The 16,492-nt window shown below is 44.5% G+C and overlaps 2 protein-coding genes across 2 annotated transcripts in view; one reads left to right on the top strand and one right to left on the bottom strand.

Annotated features, from left to right (window-relative positions):
- Positions 1-7,689, bottom strand: part of T265_08730 (hypothetical protein) — a gene marked incomplete at both ends in the record, with an annotated part of 81,115 nt that extends 73,426 nt beyond the window's left edge. Inside the window, 2 exons of the mRNA XM_009174610.1 lie at positions 579-895; positions 7,449-7,689. Coding sequence (XP_009172874.1) covers positions 579-895; positions 7,449-7,502 — 371 coding nt within the window. The remainder of the gene's footprint in view (positions 1-578; positions 896-7,448) is intronic.
- T265_08729 (hypothetical protein) overlaps positions 1-11,594 on the top strand; it is a gene marked incomplete at both ends in the record, with an annotated part of 84,000 nt that extends 72,406 nt beyond the window's left edge. Inside the window, one exon of the mRNA XM_009174609.1 lies at positions 11,308-11,594. Coding sequence (XP_009172873.1) covers positions 11,308-11,594 — 287 coding nt within the window. The remainder of the gene's footprint in view (positions 1-11,307) is intronic.
- Between the last annotated feature and the right edge of the window lie 4,898 nt (positions 11,595-16,492).

Here is a 16,492-nt window from a genome sequence, read left to right as displayed (position 1 = left end):
TTATTCACTTAGGTCACTTGAGTCTTTTATTGTGCAATAAACAGAAAAACTTCAGCGCATTTGACTTCTTTTCAGCTGCAATACACAGCCAACAAAGCGAGAAGTTATCATCAGCATCAACAAGAACGGCACACTATGACCTTGAAGATGTATCAAAAAGTCTCGGCGGTATCGGTGCGATCCCTGTGTAGGAATGAGACTTTCTTAAGTCTCCTTGCGCTTGACTGTAGATGCTAAAGGATATGCTGGCTAACTAATGTCAGTGGCATTCATTCTGTCCGTTTTCATCTGACTTAGTGCTTGAGTATCATGCTGGTGTAGTGGTCATTGACAATAATCATGGTTAGTAACAGCAATAGAACACTATTCATTAGGTTGCTGAAAACTCCTGGACAGACCACCGTCCGTTTCGACATTCTTGTGACTCGTCGGGTAGACCTGGTCTCCTGATTCTCGTCAATTTTATTCTATGAATTCGTTATTTTAGTCGCGTACTATAGTTGAGTCAGATGGATCCTCTACAGGAGTAGTAAAGAGAATTTACCTGAAAAATTTTTCAAACCAGTATAAACACTCACGCAAAACTGGTGTGCCACAAGTCGAGTACTTGTAGCATGCATGCGTTTGTGGTAAACAGATGGCGTTGGCAGAAGCGCAACGAGGCATCAAATGAGGCATGCCAGGGTTTCGGTACGACTTGCAATTCTTTGCGGTGTTCGGGGGGTTTGCACTCATCGTCGGCCAAGTCGCAGGCCTTCTGTATTGCCGCCTGTGATACAGCCTTGTCGGCAGATTCCAAAAGAACGAAATCCACAATCGCCTTCTTGACGCTGAACAGATAGTCTTCACTGATCTCATCCTCCAGTTTTTCAAGCAGCGCTGCATCCGCGTTCTCCTGTAAGTTTTCCAAGATTCAGTGGGGATTAATGTATTGGTCTTTTTTTTGGTAATTTTTAGCATTAGAAAGTGTCCTGACAGTGGAACGTTCACAGGAGGGAATCAGGCTGCTTCTGACTACCTTTAAGCTCAGTAGACTAGAGGAAACCAGTAAGCACTGCGGTCAGATATCTCGTGGATATCACTTTAACTCCAAGGAGCACATTTTCTCCAGGTTTGATAGAATAGCTGTACTATGTTCTCGCAATTCCTTGACAGTACGAAATATAATGAGGATTGTACGGCTAACACGCTTTTCGGTGCATAGCTGTCATGAAACTCGAAAGAGCATTTGGAGTGAGATAATGCTTGAATGCTAAAGTATGGGAAGAACACCTTAAAGACCGAGTCTAGGTCTGACCCGCAAACCTTTCAATCAGTGGATTTCAGTCTCATGCTCTAAGATACCTCATCACAGTTCTCAAAAGATTCAACTGTTTTAAAAACAGTGCTGTGATTAGAGTTGAAAAACACATGCAGTCACAAACCAGTATCATCCAACTCCCGGAAATGTGATTCATTCCAATTATCACGGAAGTACATTCCAAAGTAATCCTTAAAACTGACAACAACTCGCTCTCCCCCGGTCCTCAACTGGTTTTCCGGTCATTCCTTTGACCCGGAGCTTCCTCAAACAATGGTCCACCCATCGAAGCGTACGGACGAATTCAAAAGTCATAGGTTGTTGATTGTGAGATCCTTCATAGGAAAAGATTGTGATTTGAGAAGAGCAACCTAACTGTTGACGTGCGGCTGAATTTCCTTGGTACGTGCCAGGTTCACCTTGAGAACCCATGATGAGTTGTGGTAACACTCGTACTACTGGTGAGTAGTCAGATAATTTAACAGAGCCAACAGCCACACAAACCAGAGTAACTGAGGCATCCTGAAATCTCCCAAAATATTCGTTTCTATTATGTAGTCCTGGCAGAGGACCAGAGTCCAGAGCGATGTGACGTTAAACAGTCTCAGTGGTCAGCACGCGAATTAAAATTACGGATTTAAAAAATTGATTACTATCTGGATGACACTCACTTGATAGACGCACGAAATACCCCGGGTATTACTGCGAAAGAATTCACTGTGGTAAGTAATCACAATTTTTTTACCACTGATCCACCTTTCGCAATTATTAAATACTATTTATCCTCCACCAATTGATGCTTCAACTAGTGTTTTTTCCGTTTGTTTTGATCAACGTTATGTTGTGATTGCAGGTAGAGGTTGCTACGATTACTGGGAGTCTGCAGACATTATCAAAGTTGGCGATGTACCAAGCATGCAGATTCCTTTGACGGCCGAGTCATTTGGAAACCATCTGTATCTCTTGTTTGCGATGTTCTCGAGTAAATGAGTGTAGTTTGCTAATTTTGGGCAACTTAGGTTCAAGTAGAACAAAAGGTTGATGAAAATCCTGAGGGTTTGCCTACCTAATGAGCCCCAAGAAGGGCGAAGTCAGTCGTGGGTTGTCAAAGGGCTTTTCGCAACTGCGTAAGTACTGAAGGCTAGTTTGTTCACCAGCCTAGCTTTGAGATAAATTAAATCACAAAATATCCGAAATTGGTGAATCTCTAGAACCCCCTGCACACCGCGTCATCCCCCTTTTCATCCACTTTACTTTGATTAAAGGCTATTTACTGTGTGCTATTGGTGACTACCAGTCAGAGCGTAATCATAGTCCTTGCGAAACTTTGATTTGGGAAACGGAGATGACCCCGTACATCTTGAGCTGAAAAGCATCCAAATTATGTTAAAGCACATATCTCGCCTATAGTTATGAGTTGTTACTATAAGTATCAGTATGGCTGATCTGACTGCATCTGTTATTCTCCTGTCAATCAGAAGGACCATTTACGCTTGACTCCGAGATAATAGAGACGTCTTTCCGTCTGATGTAGCTTCGTTGCATGCAATCTACACCTGCGGTTTTGTACTAAGTGACTCTTGAAGTGCATGGGACGATAATGGGTCAGTTGGCATCCAGTTTTCCAGCGGATAGGTAACGAGAGACACTTGGCGTACGCTTGATTTCCCGTGAACGGAATTGACTACAGGTCAATAGGAATAAAGCGCTTATTGATGAAGAATACACTCGGTGGGGCACACAGTGTCTAACTCACCGGCCACTCTCGTTGCTTATTTCTTTATAAGAACTTCATTCAAAGCCAAGGTTCTGTTCATCATTTTGAGTAAAGGCCATTAACGCATTTTGAATGCCCCAATAATGCTTGTCAATCCTCGTTGATAAGTGTTCAAGCGAAGTGAGGCCTCTGAGTTGTTTATCGAAGAGAACACATTTACATATCTTGATAGCATACCAGTCTCCTGGTGTGTTTTGAGACACTGTAAAGTGTAATCCAGTCCGTAACGCCAGCAATTTTTCTATACAACCCAGGGAGATGGAATTTCGTTTCTTCCGACACACTTACCCTCGCTGTCCAATAGAATATAAATGTTTCAGCAGATCTAGCCGTAAGTTCTTTATAATTGGGATTTTAGGGATCGGAGCATCTTTTACAAAGACCTCTACAACGGTACTTCTGCTCATTAGAGTGAGAACAAGGCAGCGACAGCTAACCCAGTATGAAAGTAATTTTCACCGAAAGTGATATTCATCTGGGATACGTATTCACAAAACTTCATGTACACTTCCAGCTATATGTAAGCGTCATCTTAAGATGTAAAAATATCAAATTTTTGCTCAATGCCTCCATAGCGGCACATCCAATGAACAAAAGTTCCAGTTTTCAACATATGCTCCTGATCTGGTGTCAAATTGTTTGGGCGTTTCACGGCTTGAAAATCCCAGTTTTTTGAGGTGCTTGGTATGATATTCACTAGGAACCGTGAATGAACTTAACTTTCGTGGAAATTGCTTGCCCTTATATATTCCACTGTAACTCTTTATTTAGGGTTGTATTTTTCCAGAGGATAATACTGGCAGTGCTTTTGTGTTATTCGATTGCTCTTCCTTAAGGGCTATTAGTGGGTATTTACTATGATAAAACAGGTCTGGGCATTCTTTCTTGCTTGTTCCACTTTCTATTTTATGCATAAATATTAGGTACCGGTTGCATTACGAGTAGGAGCCCTGAAAAGATGGAAAATAAAGGTTGAGAATCATTGCTTTTTGCCCAGTCTAATCACTATGCACTGTCCGTCCGCCCACATATCATAAGAACATTATGTAACAAGATATTTCACATTCAAACAATGTCAAATCTTCTCACAGACAAAATTCAGTGCTGTTTTCCAGAATACTAGTTCTTTGTTTGATGTTAGTTTTAACATTTGGCAGAACAAAGTCAGCATGGACCGCTTCTTCAGCCATTTCGGAAGATTAACATGTGATCATCATTAGCAATGAGTGATTTAGCGCGTACAAACCACTGCACCAAGAACCGCGACCAAATCATTTGGTTGTGCTATTGTTATCATATTTTTAACATTTGGCATAACAAAGTCAGCATGGACCGCTTCTTCAGCCATTTCGGAAGATTAACATGTGATCATCATTAGCAATGAGTGATTTAGCGCGTACAAACCACTGCACCAAGAACCGCGACCAAATTATTTGGTTATGCTATTTATAAATGTTATCATATCATTGTTTTCAGGACAATGCACGAGATCTACTGATTGTTCTTGATTATCGTGTCTAAACAAAAAAGGTTCAGATTTTTTATGGCAACAGCTATTTTAAACTTGACCCAAATAGTTTTCCACAAGCAGTCTGACAATATATTTTGTACAGAGAATGGGAAGAAAACAAACGAAACCCAACGGCGACCGCAAACATTTGGCATTGAGACAAATGCTTTGCTGGCAGAAATTAGTAGGTTTAAGAATGCAGCTTAGCGTTTGCTGAGACTTGAAACACCGCTGCCACAATAGCTGTATGAAGTCACAACGGAAAACCTGTATGCAAAAAGAATGGCTGCGTTAAATTCAATGTATCAACCGGCCAATGTAATTTGGGGAGACGAAATTAAATATGACATCCACCAGATAGGATAACCAGGGCCTGCATGTTGCTCTTGAAGAGTACGCTATTGACAACGGCGAAGTTGACGGGCAGAGAATTGAATGGTGTATCGCAAGAAGTAAGGCACTTGCGTCTCTACTAAAGGAGACTTTATGACACCAAAAAAGAGACATCAGGGACGGACTATTACGGTTTTCATGGGGAGAAATTAAGTTAGTTGATCTTTGTAGGCGCTCAGTATGCTGCAGCATCTCAGAGCTCATCGACCGAATAGCAATACTGATAGTAGACTGGGACAAGGATTTCGGCACAAAGGTTGTACGTGATCTTGAAAATTAAGCAGCTGTTTTTTAAAAACCACTCAAAATAGCGTTTAACCTCAATAATAATAAGCTTAAGCTTCTGAAAGTAGCGTTTGATTAGTTTTTTACGCCAAGCGCAATAAAAAGCTATAGACACTTATTAATGAGTGTGAAGTAGTTTTCAAAATAAACAGAAAATAAGAACTACTCAAGAGATGCACCAACAAAAGTGTAGATAAGCACATTATTTTGGATTTATCTGATCTAGAAATCGAATATAATTTGGTAAGTTGAGGTTAGGATTGCAATCAGCTAAACCACAACAACTTGAAGAGCCGGGAACAGACGAGAGATTGCGCTTTACTATTGGGACATTCTTCATCGAGTAACATTAATGGGGTATCTAGAGGGCGCACAAACTGTCAAGTGTTAACAAATTTAGCAGTTGTCAAACGAAGACCTTGTGTTGCCTCACTTTCTGTATAGTGGAGATCAAGTGGCATGTGGCTCACAAATAAGTGCATATTTCAAACTGTCAGCTGTGGCTTCAAAGGCGATTATTTGCAAAAGACTTGGGCTTCTTACAATTGGACGAACAAAGTTGTGTAGAACTCGCTGTTTTGTGGTTTTTTGAGAGTTCATACTTAAAAAATGTTGACAGGATGCAAACGTGTGATATAAAGTCGTACAGCAAACATAGAGGATTTCATATTAGTGCTTACTGATACTAGGCTCTTTGGCAACTCAGATGCATCAACGACTCAGACCCGCAACCGACGGCGGCTTTTAAAGCGCAAACCACATAAATATTTCAAACACTGTGTATTTTGCAATCAGGTGTATTTCTCTTCTATCCTAAAAAGAAGGTTGGGCGCAACAACGACGAAATAAAACATGGAATTACAGTTGGTAGTATTTGTGTAGTCAAGTGCTGGGGAAATAAAACAGGCGCTATGAAGAATACTTGGCTTACGCTGTAAACGCTGCGAGTCTTTCTGAAACTACTGCGTGCAATAGGCCTGACAGAGGTAAGTGAACTGGGTAATGGAAACAGCTGCGACAGGTTCGGAATACACACTGTTTTTCTAGATACACTTTGAAGAAGAATTGACCTTACATCTCGTGGGTTGGCGTCGCAACTAACATAGATAACCACCCTCATGCATACAAAGTTGTGACAAACTTTTTTATGATATAAATAACCAAGGCTAGAAAATTCGATGCAAGTATTTCGGAAATCACCCAGGACAAAAACTGACTTAACATAATGTTCTTTCTGAGGTGGAGTATCCTTTCTGCAAACTAAGCATATGCAAGGTAGTTGAGGCGGTGGGGTTTTATCCATGTGCCGCCAAGGAACCGGCTTTGATATTAAAACGGCAGGATTTATTTCACATTTCTCGTGCACCAAGGAAAAACACTATATTAAGTAGGCGCAAATACCAGAATTCGGAAGTTTCACCAGAATATTGAGATTTTTATATTTTGAAAAGAAACAGGCGCCTATATATCGGGCTATATCTTATTCTAAATATAGGTAGCAAAAACGCTACCTGGAGCTGCTGGGCTTCTTTCCGTTGGCGGACAGCACATAATCTACAGAACACTTGTATAAATTAAAGATTCAGAGAGTTGACGAAATACTCTATTTGTACTAACTAAAGAGAGCATACTTCAAAGGTTTGAGTGAAATCTTGAAATATGCAGCAGATCTAAGAGCAGCGAGCCACTTTCATGTCCTCCGAGACAATGATCTCAGAGGTCACACCACTGGGGTTGAAATAACGACATCATATTGTTGCGTATAAGTCTACAAAGAAATAAGCAACGAAAAGTAAGAAGGATGTTTGCTGCTACGGAATCAATAGCTAGAGACGGAGACTCCATGTTTGGGGCACTGGATTTACACGGGTGTTGAACAGTTCATGTCCGAGAATTGATTCCTGAGCTTGCCGCACCCGGATAACAACTCTTTAGGCTAACCACATAACATATAGTGCCAAATATCATCGCAATTTTTAATGCCAGAACAACGAACGAAATTGCTGTCCTTCCTTGAACATAGCACATTATTCGGAGTAAATTGGGTGTTTCTGGAGTCGAGCTCCATGTGCACCTGTCGTGGTAAACAATGATAAAGCAAAACGGATCTGTGCCTCATCGTTTTGTGTGCAGTTTGAGAAAGCATTATGATTTATTTCATGGTGAATGAACACATTTCCTACCCGGACACTGGGGCGAAGCATTGACTTCATATGTTCCATCCAGGCTCCTTCCATTGGTGCGATATGATCAGTGTCGATCCCGTTATATATGTAGTAATAGTAACGCTAAAAACGTCAGAAATATACTCATTCATACAAGGACATCTTTCTCCTTTGCAGCTATTCCTGGACCTCTTTTATCTTCATCATATCCCAAACTTGATGAGCCCACTTCGAAAACCGGGGCGTCCTCACCTCGCCTACAAGAAAATGATCAGGGACTGTCGAAACACATACAGAATTAATTCCACAAGACCTTTCCTGAAAGACTCTTTCTGTTTTCTGCTCTGTTTGGAATCACTAGTTTTACCAGTGATCCTTTTGTTAGTATTATCCGAACCTGTATTCGAACTTTCATCACCACCTTTCCCGCCACCTACGTAAACTTATTTCTTGGAGAATATCAGCCTTCGGTTCCACTCCCAACTTTCTACGAGTTGAGTAGGCAAATACAGGCTCCGCCAATCTCCAAGTTGGTTTTGTGTGGATCGCATCGTAAATTGGAAGCACAACGTGCGGATCATTTGTTCCCTTGTTGCGCGACTTTGAGTCCTGGAAATATTTTTGGGGATCACTTACCATTATACGCCCTGGACTAGTTAATATATCCAAAAGATTTTTTCAATACATCACAGCTGTACTTTCAAAAAAGTGTGCTTTCATCGTTATGGTTCTATTTCAAATTGGGAGATTAAAACAACAGTGTTGCGTGCAGTTTTTGGATTCAGTCTGGTTCCATCTGATCAGTAAATTTATGAATTAATTGGAGAAAAAGGCTTCTAGAATTTCAATCTAGGGTTATTGATAGTGAATTATGGTTTCTAAATGCTAATATGTAGTCGGGATAAACAATATGGGCATAAATTGGCGGAGAGACGGTAGGATGTAAGCTTGGAGTGGGAGGTTTTTTATCGCGCACACAGCACCGAGGTGAGTAGCAAAAGCGGATGAAACCAAGGCAGTTTGGTTTCAATAAGGACGTGGCTGCAAACATAAAGCAGGTTTAATATTAAGTCCTGGGATCTCGATGCTGAACGTCCATGCTTAATGCGACCAAGATGTCAAACAAAACAGAAATGAGGAACATTCGGCGATAATTTCAAGTCAGGAGGTTGCATGGAGTCTTGACTTGCGGAGACGCGTTGGAAATTGATCCTTAATCTACTGGGTAGGATAAAGTTCGAGATGCAACTCCCGTTACTCTGTATGCAAGCAACAAAAACCCTAGAAGACAAAAGTGATAGAGTATTTGGTCATGGAAAATAAATAAAGCGCTATTTGTCCACTTTGAAAGATACTTTGGACATGTGGGAACGAACTGGTTTCTAAACGGGCAGCCGAACCTGTTCACAACCAGGAATGCTCACGCCTGATATAAGACAGCAAATATACACCTCAAACTTAGCAGCAAGACGCTGGGAATACCAGCCCACCACAGATTCTCCCTAAAATGTGCTATCATGATGGTGGAGAGCCGGAAATCTCGGAACCGTAGAGAAGAAAGGTGAACGTTTCCCCTGCTACAGAGAGGTGCATACCAGCCAGATATGTATCTGTTGATGGTCTGGTTGTAATGTAATTAGGTTGACTATCAGGTGACAGGCACTAAAAATCGTCTGTTTCACCGGAATAATGATAACTGCGAAAGTTGAGTATACTTAATAGAATAAATAAAATGCAAGAAGGGAAAAAGCCAAAAGTATTTCAAAGTTTAGGGACAGTTATGGAGTTTTCCTGGATGAAATTCCGGACGTGGGAGTGCCTTTTCTGCAGTAGAGATGCCATGCATGTGTCGTGATTTGCCTGAAGAATGGCAAGCTCGGGTGACTTTCTGCCCTGTGCGCGCTAGTGTTTTCTTTGACCGAGTCGCGTTCCCATTTCTTGGCGCATTGTGAAGACGTGATTGCCTACTCTTCTTTGATAATTACACGAAAACGAACACAACTTGACCTGATAAGGTTGAATTTCGCAAGCCTGGCGCGTGACGCAGGTGGTGGCTGCTAGTGTGTATGTTGTAGTAGTGTGTATGTCGTCGGCTCAGTTTGCAGGTGGAAAATAAATTGTTACGCGGTTTGGGTGTTTGTGACGCGTGATCTAGTGGGTAACCGCTGGATATCAACAAAAACGCGAGGGTCCATCAGTGGCTGGCGGATCAAACTTATTATAATCACAGCGTGCTATCTTACACACTTGTGATTTCCTTTCAGCGCATTTAACCCTCTCATCAAAACAGTACACTGTTTTGTTAACAAACGCTGCTTTTAAAGGCTGATCTTGACCATCCGGTTGGAGTGAGCTTTTTTAGCAACCCGCGCTGCACCCAGGATACTGCAGAGGACGCTAAATCAGCTTGAAAATAAATCGTCAAGCTTGTTCAGACGGCCAATCAACACGAATCCCAGTCCGCTGATATTGGGACATATTGCCATTACACTAGAAAACGGCGATCTACTCGAGCATTGCTTTCGCACATACGATGCAAATTGATAGAACATATTCCGAAACAAAGTATACACAGGCAACTATTAGTGGAAAAAGGAATTCATGCCAAACCGTGCCTGTGTTACACCTTCTGATTTGTATATGGACATCATCACCTGTGCACTAATAATTGGTGAGCCCAAGGTTTTTGAACTCACAAAATATAGACATAGTTTTTTAATTAGACTCCCATATATTCATATTTCTATTCATGTCTGAGACACCTACGGCTCAGTCATCGACCCCCTATCACCTCAGCCGAATATCAATGCCACGTCGGTCCATCTTCCACCATTCTGGACCGACTTCACGCATCGGTTCGCTCCATCGGCGATGCGCTGGTAATGTTTTTCTCGTGGTCTGCACTATATTTCAACCCCCGACGACTCTGTTAAAAGTTTCTTTTGGCGAATATAAACAAAGACATACGTTCGTGGACAAGAATTTGTCTATAATGTCAACGTTCAAGGATACTTCGCCATGCTCACTCACGCATTCACGGACTGATACACAGGATCGAGGCTATTGCCCAAGTTTCTCGGGTAGCTTTCCCAATTCCGACTACCGATTCGACCATGCCCACCCGGTGCTGTTTGATTTCTCTTCCACTGGGGGCAGTAGTTGTAACAACCCAGTCACCTACATACTTGACTGCTCAGTCACGGTCGCGTCACAGTCGCTCAATGGATCGCGAGGCTTGTCTTTTTTTATCATACTCACAAACACCTCACATTAAGCCGACTCATCGGACATCGATTGTCTGCACCGCCTTGTCAGCGTAGCAACCACTCACGTGCCGACGCGCCCACGTACATGCACTGGGACCTACATAAAAGAAAACCGAACCCAGTCAGGACCCACAGACTCTCGTGCGTGCAGGGATCAGGAAGTCAACCTCCCCACAAGTCCACGGACAATTATGGAACTGGTGTAGCCGTCGCACTGCGGAGAAAAACACGTTCGTCCGGACTATCATCAAGGGACCCCCACATACGACAAGTTCCCTTTTGACTCGCTCCCATTTTCGCATTGTATTTATTTTCATACTTGTTGCAACCAACTACTGTCATCCAGAGTAAAGACTGTTATTAGTGCACGTACACCTGATTTGTATTGTTACTATCACCACCTGTGCACCAATGGGCTGTCTGTAATAACCGATGGTCTCTCTAGGGACCACAGTGGTGAATGGCCTTCTAGAGCCAAAGCGCTGAAGACAGAGATTAGGGAAACCACCGGCCAACAGCGTGGTAATTCACAGCCTAGTTTATCCCTCGGGACGGTCCAACGCGGCATATCTAGAACCTATCACCCGAATAATTCGGAACCTTACCCTCAGCAATTGGACCAAAGGCATTAAGGACGCATTCACCAGTCAGCCATCGAAAACAGCCGCTTGCTGCGACCACCTGGCGTACTCTCCCGGATAACGGTGTCCTGGAAGAGCCTCTAGGCGCAACGAGAACGAATTTTGGGCTCATGGACGATTACTTGGAACGTGAACACTTCAGGAACAAAGCATATCAAAGCGCAACAAAAATCACACTCTCAGCCGCACATGAGGACAAGCAGAACGAAAAGCCTCCCGGGAATAATGGCGCTGCACGACAAAAGGAAGCCATTTGAATCGATCGACGGTTTGTACTCCGTAGGGATCCGGAAATACATGGTATTGTGCCTTTTCTATTATTGCGAGACAAATAAAGAAGCTTTGCTGCCTGTTAAACGTCTCAATGTTCCGCATTTTAAAAGCCGAACGTTATAGCGGAAGTTTTGCACAGATTCCGCATACATTATGCACCCAGGCGCGGACGCGTGCTGACTGGGTAGGTATCATGTATCCCTAGCCACGTGGTCGTATTAATCATCCTGGTCCTCACTGCAGTGTCGTGAAGGCAACTGCAGCCTCCCGGATTTAGTAAGGGATTCGTTTTAGGCAAGCAATCTGGTGATTCCAGAAAGCCGGGTATGGATAGCCTGGTGTGATTGGTCAGTTGCAATTCAGCAGTTTGCTGCCAGTAAACAGGACATGAATACATCCATGGTGACATTTGGCAATGCGCAAGAAAACCCAACCTAAGGGCGGGGTAATTATCAGCTGCAAGCCTATTTTGTTCCAACCTGGTGAGCGGTATCCGAATATAATGAACGTTTCGATTGCTCGGGACAATTAATAAAGGGCTCCAAAGCCATAGCATTTGGCATCCGTCTAGTAGAGCGGAAGATACGGGGTAAAAGTTTGCGGGGCTGACTCCCAACAATTTTGCGTCCTCGCGTACACCGTAGGCTCTAGTAAGATCCATACACTATTACCTCCACGAACCTGCCCGAAACCTTCATCCATTGTGGGCGATTTACGTTTCGCCGCAAATCGGTTTATCTGATTTCCTGAGGCGTGCATTTCGGTGTGACTGATGGCGTTAAAAGTCCGCGCAGTGAAACAGCCCACAGGGAAATTTAGGGGGAAACCAATTAACTGTGCTGATTTTCAACTACGAAATGTCAACACTGAAAACGTCGTATTTTTGAGAAATCGATTCTAATATCCCAATATCGATCGGTCCGTTAATTTGGGTGTCGTAACATTCGATTTGCGCGCGGACGAAAGATTTACGTTGTCCTCCTTCAACCACGTTTATTCTGCAACTACGGCGCTATGTTTGCTCAGAGCTCCTGGCATTTGGCTCCGTATTTTCATAGAGCCCCATTGACCTTCGCGAGCATGAACGCATCGCTAACTAGGATTTACTGCGAAGGCGGCACCCGCGAATTTGGTATTTTTTGGAGGTTGGTACACAATGTTGTAATATTCACGCTATGGAAGCACCAGGGGGCAGTGATTCTCCGAAGGCAGGTGTTCACGACAATTTCTGTGGATGGAAAACAGAAATAAAGCTCATGAACCAAAGACCAGTAAGCAAGGTTGTACATCACCAAAACTTACATATAAATCAATCAAACTGACAGACACCGTATACTACAGCATTCAAGAGTCTTGCGTCCTTATTTTGATTAGCCCGTCCTACCGTGATTGATAGCGTACTAGTCGCCTTTGGCATGCCGTAGACACACGGACTATTCGGAAGCATTCGGAAAACATGCTGTGAACGTATATACCGCCTTTGTCCGCTTGTAATTTAATACAGATAATCCCCGGGTCCTTGATTGAAGCCGCGCTATTCGGTTTCCCAGCTGCCTCACGACAAATTCGCCGACACCAACCCACACGAATTATGGGTCTGAGATGACGATTTTCGAAAACGTGAAGACGTCTCAGTTCCACTGCTCGAACCGGCTTGAGGCTTGAGAACTGATTTCGAGATGCCTGAGGATGTCGGCGCTGGGGGAGGCACAGATATTTCTGGCTAAACCGGTGAAGAATGGACGAAATCAACACTTACTCCCTACAACGGGAGTTATTAATAATGTTGGAGAGAGGGGAGAAAGAAAAAGTATGTGAAAGAGAAAGAAGGGAGGCATTTTCGCTTACCGGCCCCGCCGTATGCAAAAAGTGAGGCGGCCCGACTGACGGCACCACGCAACGGCCGATGTAGCATGATATTACTTTTAGTTGTATCGTGGTTGTATGTTGGTTAGAATACTGTCGGGGCAGACGACTACGGTCCTCGACCAGTCTCTGGTTCAAAAGCCTGACCGCAGGGCATCACTGTCTGACGGGAAATGCAAATACATGACTTTTCACGGAACCATTCGCCACACATATTCCAACCTGGAGGGCCAGGAGACTGTGTTGATCGGAACTCTCGCCACCGACTAACTTGGGTCGAGAGATTCCGCGGGCGTCGCATGGACAACCTCCAGCAGAGCTCAGTGGGTCGCGTAGGTACACACCGTCACACCATAGTTAGGTCCAATCTCTTCGTGACCGTCCGTGATTCCAAACCAACAACGACGGCTCCAGTGGATTGGGTAGCTAAGGCTACCTGAATTTAGCGGATATGCTGATGTTGCTGATCATCTGTTCTCTGCGTGTTTTCTGCCTTGCGGGTTGCCACTTTGCAACAGCTTAATATGTACCCTCCGTCCAAAGCCAGATGGCGTAACAAATCTACAAAAAAATTCTAGTGATGAATCTCGTTCCTGCTAGTTCGTCCCCGGAAATTGACACCATTTGCTGACCAGAAAGCAAGCTGGTGCTCTCAACATAAAAAGGTCTTCGTTAGTTGCTGGATGATGCTTCCAGCCGAATCATCTGCATGCACACTAAGACTAAGCTCAGCGGTTAAGCCGCAAACTTACTGACGGAGGCCTGTGGTTTGAACCCAAACTACGCATATCGACTGATCCTGTCGACTTGCCCGACCAAAAGCTGCCACCTTGGCGTGGTGGCCGGGCTTGAGTGCTGCAATGATACATCGGGTTACACTGGCTGGAACGTCGTTCCACAAGGTGAAATCATGCCAGGAGGGCCAAAGGGGAGCAGTCAGACCAAGAGCAGCGAGACCTCGTACTACGCGTAGTCGTGTTACGAGGCAGTCTGGGGGTAATGTCGTACTGTCCTCTGCGACAGGAATGTGAAGGCAGTAAGGTGTTTCCACGGGCGACCAACATGTCCATATCTATGGAAGCAGCGATGCTGCCTTCCCTCGAAGTTGGACGGGTTAGAAAAGGTCGACCCTAAAAACCGCACACTCCGGTCGCCCAAGGTTGACCTTGACCACCGGTGCATTGTCCATTACGGTCGAAATTTTTTTGAAACCAAAGAGTCTGGTGCCGCTCAAAAGGCGCTTGCTGTGCGCAGCCGCATGAGGAATGAGACAGTAATGCCTTACTACCTTCACCCTCGGGCTAAGCCAACCCCCTGTAGCCGAGCAGGTCAGACTTTTGAGTAAGAGGCTATGGGCAGGGTCCCCGAACAAAACTCTACATCCTTCCACTGCCTTATGGGACAAACTTTTGACTCAAAGGCTCAAGGCGGGGTACCTCAACCAACCCCCCTTCTTCGGCCTGGGCAACCAGAAAGTATCGCTTGCCTGTGCAGTTCGGCGTCCACAGATGCCTCTTTTCAGCCCCTTCCCACCATACAAGCGAACGTCGCTGGGCCACTTGACTGTCAGTTTTCTGACCGAGAGGCCTTATGCCCCTCGCTGCCTATTAACAGCAAACAAAATGACACCCTTCTAAATCCACGAGATCCTTTCTATATAGAAGCTTGCAACGCCCCTACTCTGTCAAACTGACAAACAGGCAATGCTTGCCGAAACCTCATACTCCCTTAAATTTGATATATGCTGTGTCTCTGAAACACGCATACAAGACCCGGGCGTGATTGTGCACCTCAGAACGCCAAGAATGAATTCAGCTCCTTCACATTTCCCCCTCTGTGTGTCCGGTGACCCAGAAGCGATGACTCGTGGAATATATGGCGTGGGAGTCGCACTCAGCCCCAGAGCTGAACGCGCTTTGCTGGATTGGATCCCAGTGAACAGTCATCTTTGCGCCGTCTGGTTATCCAGTTCAGTCACCCTCAATGCCTCGGCATAAAGAGCGGCGCCTGTTTGTAGTGTTGGCTTATGCATCGATGGACTGCAGTTCTGATGCTGAGAAGGATACTTTCTATCGAGAGCTATCTGGGCTCATTCGTCAGGTAAAAAGCACTGGCACTGTGATCCTTGAAGGTGATATGAATGCTCAAGTAGGCTGTTTTAGCTTTTTGGAATCACATTTGTGCGGTTGATTGGAGTCGATGCTCGCCACACAGACAACGGAGATCGACTCCTTCAGCTGTGTGCTGATCATGAACTGTTTCTGACGAGTACGAACTTTCAACATGAACGTTCGCATCGCGTAACCTGGCGGCGACAAACTGCGAATCAGCCGTGGACCAAGTTGAACCACGTAGCCGTCAGCCACCGGTGGACAACCACAATTCAAGACTGACAGGGAATCCCGGTGGACTTCGAAGGTCCAGGAGGTGGAGAAGGCTTTCACTGCGTGCAACAGTCGTGCCTTCTTTCAACTGATTCGATCAACGGGTCAAAAATGGAAGGTGTCAGTGGTGCAATATGCGAGAAAGACGCAAGAACAATTCGCTCCCTCCATTGCCGTTTTGAGAAGTGGGTTGAGTACTTCCAATGACAGTTCACCTGGTTTCCTTCAACACAACCGCTGGAAGAACCCAGTGGGCTTGAATGTAACATTGACACCAACCCACCATCATCAATCGAAATCCAGCGCGAGATTTCAATCCTGAAGCACGATAAGGCACCTGGCCCTGTTGGTTTACACTCCGCGCTCTTCAAAGAAGGTGGCGAGATCTTGGCGAACGTTCTGACAACCATGCTACGGAGGATTTGGAACAAAAACAGAATACCAGCCGAATGGAGCTCCTGGACCGTCATCCTAGTTTTAAAAAGGGCGCAAGAATGCCATGTGAAAACCAGTATGATATAGGCCTGGGATCCGTCGCATCTAAGGTTCTCTCTGGCATCATTTTGTGCAGGTTGATGGATTATTAAGAGAGCCAAATCTGTGAAAATCAAGCTGGGCTTCACCCTGGCCGA

The sequence above is a fragment of the Opisthorchis viverrini genome (genome assembly GCF_000715545.1).
Source record: "Opisthorchis viverrini unplaced genomic scaffold opera_v5_231, whole genome shotgun sequence".
Classification (NCBI taxonomy): Eukaryota; Metazoa; Platyhelminthes; class Trematoda; order Opisthorchiida; family Opisthorchiidae; genus Opisthorchis; species Opisthorchis viverrini.
The sequence above is the reverse complement of the archived record's forward strand: the minus strand, read 5'-3'. Positions and strand labels throughout refer to the sequence as shown.